The sequence below is a fragment of the Gobius niger genome (assembly GCF_951799975.1).
Source record: "Gobius niger genome assembly, chromosome: 8".
NCBI lineage: Eukaryota > Metazoa > Chordata > Actinopteri > Gobiiformes > Gobiidae > Gobius > Gobius niger.
The window spans coordinates 34,593,924-34,606,171 of NC_136859.1; the positions used below are offsets into that span (position 1 = coordinate 34,593,924).

A 12,248-nucleotide genomic window follows, 5' to 3' on the forward strand; every position below is an offset into this window, starting at 1 on the left:
TCTTCAGTCGTGTGTTTTTGACGTTTTTGTATTGCTATTGTTGCTTTTCCCGCATGTTTTTGTCCCTCTTTTGTCACTTTTTTGGTTTCTAGATTTGGGTAAAGCCGAACTGGAGAAAATGTGCTCTGTTAAGGCGGGGGTTAAGAAGTTAAAAGAAAGGGGGGAAAAGTCTGTTATTTTTTTTAGCACCACAATATTTGGACGGCAGATGGCGGCATTTACCACCACCTTCTTATCACTGCACTTCCGGTAAGAACACGGAAGTGTAACAGCAAAACAAACCGGCCGCTTAGCTGAGGCTCGCGTGCTAATTGCTAACGAGTTCTCCCATTTCTCATTATTTACGTGACGATCCGACTGCGCCATCTCATGTTTCCTCCGTGAGCTGAAGCTAAAGCTTTTCGTCAGGTGAGCAACAGCGGCCAAATATTAGCACAGTTAGTTTGAATGAAAGTAGTGATAGTGAAAGTGAAGTGATAGAAAGAAAACATTTTTTTGAAAAGGTGCATGATTTACGTGCGCCATTTACAGCGATTAATCGATTGACTGAAGGTAATGGATTGGTCGATTACCAATAATCGTTAGTTCATATATTTCTTCATTTTCTTCATTTCATTCATTCATTTCTTTTCATTTGTTTGTTTTCTAATTGGTTGTACTTGGTTTTTTTTTGGCTTTCATTGATTATTTTTCTGTTATGTTTTTTCTGTCTTTTTCTGTTGTCCTTAGAAACACGTGTCATTTTGTGACCTAATTAAAAAAAACAAAGTCTATATGTGTGGTATCACGACCTGTAGTTTCTCAACAGCAAATCAAAATTATAAATGGTTGTCTGATATGTATATGGAAAATGTAAATCTCATGCTTTGTGATCGATTCTATTTTTAATGCATTATTAATGTTTCCCACTAATGTCAGCTGAAAGTATGGTGGCACAGACCATACTGTTATAGTAATAATACAAGAAGCACCCAGTAGAATTTGGTACTACTATTAGTCTTTAACTTGTTTTGGAGATCTTCATAGTTGCTTCACTTAAAGGAGAAGATTAATTCATTCAGAGACCAGACTTCTCCACGTTGTATCTTAAGCTTCTGAATCCAACAGAAGTAGTGACCTGTTAAGTTTCTTGGCAAAATGGGTTTGTATAGAGTCATTTTTTTCAATGTAATGTATACAAACAACTAATGAATAGTGTCATTGGCCTTTTTATTCTCTCTGGGTCTCAGAAGATTGAACATTTTCTTCCTGTAACTACTAGCCATGTTTCATATTTTAGTTTATTTCAAGGTTTTGTTTTGTTTTTACGACCACAATGTTATTTCTTAGTAGTAGTTTATCTCAGTTTTATTAATATTTCATTCACCATAAAACAACTCAAACTCTCTCTTCAGAGATGAACCCAGAGTACCAGGCGCTCATTCTGAAGTCCTGTGGAGCCACCTCACTGCGCCTGGGGGCCAAGATCCAGACTTTATGGAGTGGGTATGGGGAGATCGTGAGGGTGCACCTGGAGGGCTGTGAGCGCCCCTCGGTGGTGGTCAAACACGTGCAGTTCCCAGCAGCATCGGGCCATCCCGGGGGCCAGAACACGGACCTGTCCCACAAGCGGAAGGTCCGCTCCTACCAGGTGGAAACACACTGGTACCAAAACTACTCCACCAACCCGAGCTGCCGGATCCCCGTCTGCCTGGCCTCCTGTTCCCGCGGCGACGAGATGCTGATTGTGTTAGAAGACCTGGATGTGGCTGGATATGACCAGAGGAGGTAAAGGCATCTGATGGAGAACATGTGAGGAGAGCTGTTCATTTTGAATGTCATATTTAAAATCTTTCTTTAGATTTCTGTCTGAGATAAGAGCTGGAAGTTTATCCAACCCTAACATGAGCTGATGACCACAAGCAAGTTTTATAGAAAAACACTGCATGCTATTCTTTAGTCTTGTCTTACATTTATCTAAATACATGCTCTAAACAGGACCAACACATAGAAATGTCATGCAAAACACGGAGGAAATACTTTCAGATAAAACATTTCTGCATTAATCAGTGATTCTAATTGAATCTTTGTGAGCAACAGGGCACTTAAGGAAAAGAAGATCATTTTTTGTTCAGTTTATTTGTATAAATAAAGTTAAAGGCCCTATACCTGACAATGAAAGAGGAAGCCACTAAGTTAAAAGGTTAATTGTTTTCCACACTTTGGATTCCTGAAATATTTGTAGCATGGACAAGTTTATTGGTACATTTCATAGTTTTCAGGGTCACTTTCATAAAAATAAGTAGTTATATGGGCCTGCACTATATAGCAGACCAGTGGTTCCCAACCTACAAATGCATTAAAACATGACAATAATGCTAATGCTAATAATTACTTATTTCATACAAATAAACTGAATTTGAGTGTCTAATGTGCCCTTAGTCCTTTCTCAGTCATATTTGATGTTTTTAACCATATAATTTGCTCAAATAATAAAAATCACTTATGACCTCTGCAATCCCAGGCAGCCCCCAGCTTGGGAACCACTTTAGACTATATATTCAAGTGCAATGTTGCCCAACACATGTTCTCCTCGCTGCATGTCAACACGCGCACTGCGGCTGCAGAAAGGAGTGAGCCCATTGTCTGGAACGCCAGCAGAATCAGTGACTACATCTAGGCTACAATAAGTGGCTAAACTCCGGGAATAATGTATCTCTGTGATAAAGAGAGACAGTGCAATATTTTTGGATGAACATCAGGTCCGCCACCGCCCTAAAAGTTTGTTATTGCCTGAAGCAAGTCACAAAACAGCACATCACTTTATTGATCTAAAAAAGAAGAAATTGACTTGTGACCACAGCTCTCAAGAACATTTTGGGGGGTGCACTTTTTGCAGATATTTGCCAGTACAGAGGTGACTGAACTTGACTTAAAACACAGACATTAGTGACCAGAGCCGGTTCTTCCTATAGGCAAACTATGCAAGTTGCTTAGGGCCCCCGCAGCCGCAAGGGCCCCACATTTCAGTCTACGGTGTTGTTACACTGATTAACCTCTTAACTCCCACCTGAACCGAGAGGATCTTTTTCCTCACGTCAGCAGATTTTTTTTCCATCATTTTTTTGTTGGGTATTCAACTCATTTTTGTAACTTTTTTTTTTTTTTTTTTTGTCTTTGACTTTTTTTGTCATTTTTTCGTCAACTTTTTGTCCATTTTCTATCACTTTTTTGTGTCATTTTTTCATCCATTTTTTGTCAATTTTTTGTATTTTTTTATCACTTTTTTTGTCTTTTTTTGGGTCATTTTAGTGACATTTTTGCCACTTTTCATAAATTTTTCGTCACTTTTTTGTCAAACTTTTCTCACTTTTTTGTCACATTTCCATCATTGTTTTCGTCTCAGTTTTGTTGCTATTTTCACAGCTTTTTTCCAGAAGCTTTTGGATTGGGGTAAAGCCAAACTGGAGAAAATGTGCTCGGTTCAGGTGGGAGTTAAGGGGTTAATCAAGGCGTTGTTTCGGGGCCTTTTTGTCTCAAAGATGAGTTGAATCCACACGGATCTCATGCGCGCAGTTACTTACAGTAACTCTGGTTCTCTGAATGTGCACAGTCTAAAACAAATTGGGCGACTCACAGGTTGATTCTCAGTTGTCAGACAGAAATGACCGTCAGGTGCAGGTTTCAGTTAGTTTTAAATCAGCGGTTCCCAAAATAGACTTTAGTCGTTCTAAATCCCAGTCTCATAGTGATTTAGTGGTTAGTGGTTCTCACACAGAGGGCGGGGCCTGAATTGAGGGGCTCTTAGGTGTCGGTGTAGACAGGCAGAGCGCAAATGGAAGAAGGATAGGCTGCAGGTGTCACTGGAGATGTTTAGAGACAGTCTTGCCACCTATCAGACAGCAGTGAAGGAAGCTAAAGGACAATACCTTTCCAATCTCATCAATAGCAATAGCCATCGCCCTGGAATCCTGTTCAGCACTATTAACTCTGTGATAAATCCGGTGTCTGTTGGTTTGACTGATGTATCTGAACAAACATGTAACGCATTCAAACAGTACTTTTTGGACAAGGTTTCGTCTGTTAGGCAATCCATCACACAAGCCCCCTCTGTTATCATGCCCTCCCAAGCGGTGCAATGTATGCTGGTGAACTTTGAGGCAGTTACCCTTGTGGACCTCAAAAAAGCGGTCCATGAGTTGAAGGCCACCACCTGCCCTCTAGACACTGTTCCTACCAAGATTATGAAGGAGGCTATTGACATCATGGGTCCCTGCCTTGTCTCCTTTATAAACAGTTGTCTCAGTTTGGGCACTGTTCCCACTGCTCTCAAACATGCCATTGTCAGACCGCTGCTCAAGAAGCCCAACCTTGATCCCTCCACACTGTCCAACTTCCGCCCAATATCTCATCTGCCGTTCCTGTCTAAGCTGATGGAGAAGCTTGTTGTCTCCCAGCTTCAGTCTCACCTCCAACTGCACGCAATAGCTGATAAGTTCCAGTCCGACTTCAGGTCTAGGCATAGCACCGAATCAGCGTTACTGAGGGTCCATAATGACATCCTGGGAGCCCTGGACAGTAAAAGCTCTGTGGTTTTGGTGCTACTGGACCTGACCGCTGCATTTGACACCGTGGATCATAACATCCTCATCTCCCGACTTCAACACACTGTCGGTCTGCAGGGCATGGCTCTCAGATGGTTTTCATCATATCTCACAAACAGAACTTTTTCCGTAATGCTCAATGACTGTTCCTCCTCAGCTGCTCCTCTGTCATCCGGTGTGCCCCAAGGATCCATTCTTGGCCCTATTCTGTTTTCACTGTACATGCTGCCACTTGGTCAACTTATCTCTAAACACAACGTCCACTTTCATTTCTATGCAGACGACCTCCAGATCTACCTCCCTGTGACTCTGAGCAACAGTGCTGCATTGGACCCTCTCTACAACTGCCTTCACACCATCAAACAATGGCTCTCCCAGAATTTCCTTCACCTGAATGAAGGAAAGACTGAGTACATCCTGTTCACCCCGGACTCACCTCACAGTTCCCCCAGTTTTGGTCCTCCTACACCTCAGTTTGCCCCCGCCATCCGCAACCTGGGTGTTATTTTTGACAGTGGCATGATCTTTAATAAACAGATAGGTGCAGTTGTGAAAGCAAGCTTTTACCAGCTAAGGCTACTGAGTAAGATCAAGTCTTTCTTGTCCCGAGCTGACTTGGAAAAGGCCATCCATGCCTTCATCAGCTCGAGGATAGACTACTGTAACGCCCTCTACACTGGACTTAACCAATCACTCCTCAATCGACTTCAACTGGTACAAAACGCAGCAGCTCGTCTCCTCTCCAACACCTCCAGACGCTCACACATCACCCCAGTCCTCCGCTCTCTCCACTGGCTCCCGGTGGCGTTTAGGGTGGACTTTAAGGTCCTGATGTTTGTTTTCAAGGCCATCAATGGTCTGGCCCCGGCCTACCTTGCCGAATTAGTAACGGTCTACGAACCAGCCAGAACTCTGCGCTCCTCTGAACACACCTCCCTGGTCACTCCCAAGTTCAAATACAAAAAGTTTGGAGGCCGGTCATTTGCAGTGCAAGGCCCAAAGCTGTGGAACGCACTTCCGGTCCAGCTTCGAAATATCACAGAGCTGAGTGTTTTTAAATCACAGTTGAAGACACATTTTTTCAGGAAAGCCTTCGATACATAGCCACCGACTCGACTGCTGTTTTTATGTGTTTTTGTATTTATTTTTGTCTACTATGATTCTTGTTTTTATCCTGGAAAGCGCTCTGGGCACCTTCTGGTTGTTGTTGGGCGCTATACAAATAAAATTTGATTGATTGATTGATTGATTGATTATGTTCCCCTTCTGCCCTACACTACTGCACAGTGGACCTGTTTTTGACCGTAAATGGGTTCACTCTTCGTCGAATAACCATGGGACGCTACTGGAGGGCCCCGTGTGGATTTTTGCTTAGGGCCCCAGAAGGGCCAGCTCCGGCTCTGTTAGTGACAGACAATTACTAACCAAATTGTTCATTATGTACACTCTTTTTTTTCCCATTTTCTAGGACCAGTGTTGGGGACAAAGAAATGAGGGCTTGCCTGAGCTGGCTGGCCCACTTCCACGCTCTCTTTTTGGGCAGGGACCCGGATGGACTGTGGCCACTGGGGACCTACTGGCACCTGGACACCAGACCGGACGAACTGGAGGCGATGGACGACCTCGAGCTCAAAGCGGCAGCCAGTCCTATCGACAGAATCCTCACCGACTGCCGCTTTAAAACGATAGTCCACGGGGACGCCAAGCTCGCCAACTTCTGCTTCTCCCAAACCGGCAAAGAGGTGTCAGCCGTGGACTTCCAGTACGTGGGAGGGGGTTGTGGGATGAAGGACGTGGTTTACTTCCTGGGGAGCTGCATGGAGGAAAGGGAGTGCGAGAAGAAGGTGCCGCCGCTGTTGGATTATTATTTCTCTGAGCTGGAGAAGGCCGCGGATAAGGACGTGGACTTTGTGGCCCTGGAGAAAGAGTGGAGGGAGATGTTTGCGTTTGCCTGGACAGACTTCCACCGCTTCCTGCTGGGATGGATGCCCGGGCACTGGAAGATCAACCGCTACAGTAAGAAGCTCACCAAGGAGGTCCTGCACAAGCTCAAAGCCATGAACTGAAACAGGGATGTGACCAAAAAAAAGCTATTCATCATAGTAGCCTATTCTCAATGTCCCAGTAACCTCCCAAACCTCCCAGTATGTCATTCATGGTGAAGAAGCTCAGTAGTGGGCTACATCACATTCAAAAATGCAAGTCATGGTTGAAAAAAATTATACACAAGGTTCAGTTGACTGTAACATTTGAGAGAAGACTGACTGAAAAAAAATGGCTGCTAACAAGGTTCTCGTTGGGCATTACAAACCATTACAAGTTTTAAAAGTTATTAAAATAATAGTGCCAAAATAAAGGTCCCGGGTTTGATTCCCACCAGGAGAAGGCCTTTCTGTGTAGAGTTTGCATGTTCTCCCCGTGTCTTTGTAGGTTTCCTCCGGTTTCCCCTACCACTTTACACCTTTACAAAATTTTAAACGTAAAGGCTGTTACAAACTTGTCAGTTCCCTTGAAAACATTCACTTTCAGTTTTGACTGAAACTCTACACATTTTGCTGAGAAGTTGTCCTCTGTGTCCAATCTGCTTTTGAATATCATGATATTAGTTCAAAACTTAGGTTTTGGTTTTAATCATAAGGAAGAACAAACATATTTTTCATATTTTACAGTCCATATATTCACATGGTGCCTTTTCTGGATGGACTTCCTGTATGTTTTATCTTTTATGTGAGATCAGCGTAAACCATTTACTCTTTAACAAAATCTGATTTGGGTAAACATGAGTCATGATGACGATGGTGATCATCAACTTGGTGGAGTGCAATCAAATATTCAAACCTGAGAAAAGAAAAACTATTGAACATAATTTACTCTGTATGAACCTGTCAATACGCTGACGTTCAAATAAAGAACCTAAGTTCTGTTGTTGCAGAAATCTTTAAGTATTTTTAATAATATTGTTTACTGAAGAAATCAGGTGTTTATTGTCAATCTATATTTGCTCACAGCAGGGTCTGTGCAGGGGATTAAAAAGCATTGAAAGTCAGTATATTAATTGTGTCAAAATTAAGCCCTTCACTATATAGCCTTACATTTGATTCTATGAGGCATTTGACCTAGATTTCTTTGAAAACAATGACATTGCTTCACAATTTGAGAATAAAAAATACTAAAATTATTGTCCAGGATGCACTATAATTCTGACATTATCTTTCAAATTTACACAATGGATCAATTCAAAGTATTACACAGGCTACGCCTTTCCAAAGTACGGCTTTCCAAAATGTTCCATAGGGTGGACACAGTGACCAGTGCGGCAGAAACAGGCTTCACTAGATCACACTTTTTGGAACTGTCCCAACATAACAGTTAACAGAACAAAACATTTTAAATGACTGATGTTTGTGGAACACACTTAGTAACTGCTATTCTTGTTAACAAGCACAAAACTGTTGTCAAATGTATTTCAGTGCTATCGAGAAGACTGATATTATTAAATTGGAATAAAAAAAACACTCCAACCTATTTTAATTTGTTGCATGATGTAATGAAGCAGGTCAAATTTTACTTAGTACTAATTCAAGCAATCAAATGTAACGTTAGAGTTACCTCCCCTTTTTTATTTTTCATTTACTTATTTACTGTTATCTCTTTTTAATTACTTTTAATTCAAATTGTAAAATATTCAAAAAACTAAATAAAAAAAAAAGAAAATAAATTCCTTTTTTTTTTTTTACCTCAATGTCGCGAATCTTTAAGTAACAAATGCGTAGATTTGTTTCTTTGGTGGTATCAAAAATATATGTGACCATTAATACACAATAAAGTTCACTCTCTGCAACTGGTATAAACATAAATCCTCACGCGTGACTTTTTTTGTCATTTTTTCGTCAACTTTTTGTCCATTTTCTATCACTTTTTTGTGTCATTTTTTCATCCATTTTTTGTCAATTTTTTGTATTTTTTTATCACTTTTTTTGTCTTTTTTTGGGTCATTTTAGTGACATTTTTGCCACTTTTCATAAATTTTTCGTCACTTTTTTGTCAAACTTTTCTCACTTTTTTGTCACATTTCCATCATTGTTTTCGTCTCAGTTTTGTTGCTATTTTCACAGCTTTTTTCCAGAAGCTTTTGGATTGGGGTAAAGCCAAACTGGAGAAAATGTGCTCGGTTCAGGTGGGAGTTAAGGGGTTAATCAAGGCGTTGTTTCGGGGCCTTTTTGTCTCAAAGATGAGTTGAATCCACACGGATCTCATGCGCGCAGTTACTTACAGTAACTCTGGTTCTCTGAATGTGCACAGTCTAAAACAAATTGGGCGACTCACAGGTTGATTCTCAGTTGTCAGACAGAAATGACCGTCAGGTGCAGGTTTCAGTTAGTTTTAAATCAGCGGTTCCCAAAATAGACTTTAGTCGTTCTAAATCCCAGTCTCATAGTGATTTAGTGGTTAGTGGTTCTCACACAGAGGGCGGGGCCTGAATTGAGGGGCTCTTAGGTGTCGGTGTAGACAGGCAGAGCGCAAATGGAAGAAGGATAGGCTGCAGGTGTCACTGGAGATGTTTAGAGACAGTCTTGCCACCTATCAGACAGCAGTGAAGGAAGCTAAAGGACAATACCTTTCCAATCTCATCAATAGCAATAGCCATCGCCCTGGAATCCTGTTCAGCACTATTAACTCTGTGATAAATCCGGTGTCTGTTGGTTTGACTGATGTATCTGAACAAACATGTAACGCATTCAAACAGTACTTTTTGGACAAGGTTTCGTCTGTTAGGCAATCCATCACACAAGCCCCCTCTGTTATCATGCCCTCCCAAGCGGTGCAATGTATGCTGGTGAACTTTGAGGCAGTTACCCTTGTGGACCTCAAAAAAGCGGTCCATGAGTTGAAGGCCACCACCTGCCCTCTAGACACTGTTCCTACCAAGATTATGAAGGAGGCTATTGACATCATGGGTCCCTGCCTTGTCTCCTTTATAAACAGTTGTCTCAGTTTGGGCACTGTTCCCACTGCTCTCAAACATGCCATTGTCAGACCGCTGCTCAAGAAGCCCAACCTTGATCCCTCCACACTGTCCAACTTCCGCCCAATATCTCATCTGCCGTTCCTGTCTAAGCTGATGGAGAAGCTTGTTGTCTCCCAGCTTCAGTCTCACCTCCAACTGCACGCAATAGCTGATAAGTTCCAGTCCGACTTCAGGTCTAGGCATAGCACCGAATCAGCGTTACTGAGGGTCCATAATGACATCCTGGGAGCCCTGGACAGTAAAAGCTCTGTGGTTTTGGTGCTACTGGACCTGACCGCTGCATTTGACACCGTGGATCATAACATCCTCATCTCCCGACTTCAACACACTGTCGGTCTGCAGGGCATGGCTCTCAGATGGTTTTCATCATATCTCACAAACAGAACTTTTTCCGTAATGCTCAATGACTGTTCCTCCTCAGCTGCTCCTCTGTCATCCGGTGTGCCCCAAGGATCCATTCTTGGCCCTATTCTGTTTTCACTGTACATGCTGCCACTTGGTCAACTTATCTCTAAACACAACGTCCACTTTCATTTCTATGCAGACGACCTCCAGATCTACCTCCCTGTGACTCTGAGCAACAGTGCTGCATTGGACCCTCTCTACAACTGCCTTCACACCATCAAACAATGGCTCTCCCAGAATTTCCTTCACCTGAATGAAGGAAAGACTGAGTACATCCTGTTCACCCCGGACTCACCTCACAGTTCCCCCAGTTTTGGTCCTCCTACACCTCAGTTTGCCCCCGCCATCCGCAACCTGGGTGTTATTTTTGACAGTGGCATGATCTTTAATAAACAGATAGGTGCAGTTGTGAAAGCAAGCTTTTACCAGCTAAGGCTACTGAGTAAGATCAAGTCTTTCTTGTCCCGAGCTGACTTGGAAAAGGCCATCCATGCCTTCATCAGCTCGAGGATAGACTACTGTAACGCCCTCTACACTGGACTTAACCAATCACTCCTCAATCGACTTCAACTGGTACAAAACGCAGCAGCTCGTCTCCTCTCCAACACCTCCAGACGCTCACACATCACCCCAGTCCTCCGCTCTCTCCACTGGCTCCCGGTGGCGTTTAGGGTGGACTTTAAGGTCCTGATGTTTGTTTTCAAGGCCATCAATGGTCTGGCCCCGGCCTACCTTGCCGAATTAGTAACGGTCTACGAACCAGCCAGAACTCTGCGCTCCTCTGAACACACCTCCCTGGTCACTCCCAAGTTCAAATACAAAAAGTTTGGAGGCCGGTCATTTGCAGTGCAAGGCCCAAAGCTGTGGAACGCACTTCCGGTCCAGCTTCGAAATATCACAGAGCTGAGTGTTTTTAAATCACAGTTGAAGACACATTTTTTCAGGAAAGCCTTCGATACATAGCCACCGACTCGACTGCTGTTTTTATGTGTTTTTGTATTTATTTTTGTCTACTATGATTCTTGTTTTTATCCTGGAAAGCGCTCTGGGCACCTTCTGGTTGTTGTTGGGCGCTATACAAATAAAATTTGATTGATTGATTGATTGATTGATTATGTTCCCCTTCTGCCCTACACTACTGCACAGTGGACCTGTTTTTGACCGTAAATGGGTTCACTCTTCGTCGAATAACCATGGGACGCTACTGGAGGGCCCCGTGTGGATTTTTGCTTAGGGCCCCAGAAGGGCCAGCTCCGGCTCTGTTAGTGACAGACAATTACTAACCAAATTGTTCATTATGTACACTCTTTTTTTTCCCATTTTCTAGGACCAGTGTTGGGGACAAAGAAATGAGGGCTTGCCTGAGCTGGCTGGCCCACTTCCACGCTCTCTTTTTGGGCAGGGACCCGGATGGACTGTGGCCACTGGGGACCTACTGGCACCTGGACACCAGACCGGACGAACTGGAGGCGATGGACGACCTCGAGCTCAAAGCGGCAGCCAGTCCTATCGACAGAATCCTCACCGACTGCCGCTTTAAAACGATAGTCCACGGGGACGCCAAGCTCGCCAACTTCTGCTTCTCCCAAACCGGCAAAGAGGTGTCAGCCGTGGACTTCCAGTACGTGGGAGGGGGTTGTGGGATGAAGGACGTGGTTTACTTCCTGGGGAGCTGCATGGAGGAAAGGGAGTGCGAGAAGAAGGTGCCGCCGCTGTTGGATTATTATTTCTCTGAGCTGGAGAAGGCCGCGGATAAGGACGTGGACTTTGTGGCCCTGGAGAAAGAGTGGAGGGAGATGTTTGCGTTTGCCTGGACAGACTTCCACCGCTTCCTGCTGGGATGGATGCCCGGGCACTGGAAGATCAACCGCTACAGTAAGAAGCTCACCAAGGAGGTCCTGCACAAGCTCAAAGCCATGAACTGAAACAGGGATGTGACCAAAAAAAAGCTATTCATCATAGTAGCCTATTCTCAATGTCCCAGTAACCTCCCAAACCTCCCAGTATGTCATTCATGGTGAAGAAGCTCAGTAGTGGGCTACATCACATTCAAAAATGCAAGTCATGGTTGAAAAAAATTATACACAAGGTTCAGTTGACTGTAACATTTGAGAGAAGACTGACTGAAAAAAAATGGCTGCTAACAAGGTTCTCGTTGGGCATTACAAACCATTACAAGTTTTAAAAGTTATTAAAATAATAGTGCCAAAATAAAGGTCCCGGGTTTGATT

At 43.3% G+C, this 12,248-nt stretch overlaps 1 protein-coding gene across 1 annotated transcript; it reads left to right on the plus strand.

Moving 5' to 3' along the window:
* Positions 1–269: 269 nt before the first annotated feature.
* pkdc (protein kinase-like domain containing) lies at positions 270–6,911 on the plus strand. Its single transcript, XM_079561707.1, has 3 exons — positions 270–408; positions 1,395–1,767; positions 6,052–6,911. Exons 2-3 carry the CDS (start codon positions 1,397–1,399, stop codon positions 6,647–6,649), a joined length of 969 nt encoding a protein of 322 aa, XP_079417833.1. The 5' UTR covers positions 270–408; positions 1,395–1,396; the 3' UTR covers positions 6,650–6,911.
* The last annotated feature ends 5,337 nt before the right edge of the window (positions 6,912–12,248 follow it).

Bases quoted from the DNA above. Each gene is read 5' to 3' on its own strand.
- pkdc (XM_079561707.1), top strand. From the start codon at position 1,397: ATGAACCCAGAGTACCAGGCGCTCATTCTGAAGTCCTGTGGAGCCACC. The intron at 1,768-6,051 runs GTAAAGGCATCT...CCCATTTTCTAG, and splicing joins GCTGGATATGACCAGAGGAG to GACCAGTGTTGGGGACAAAG.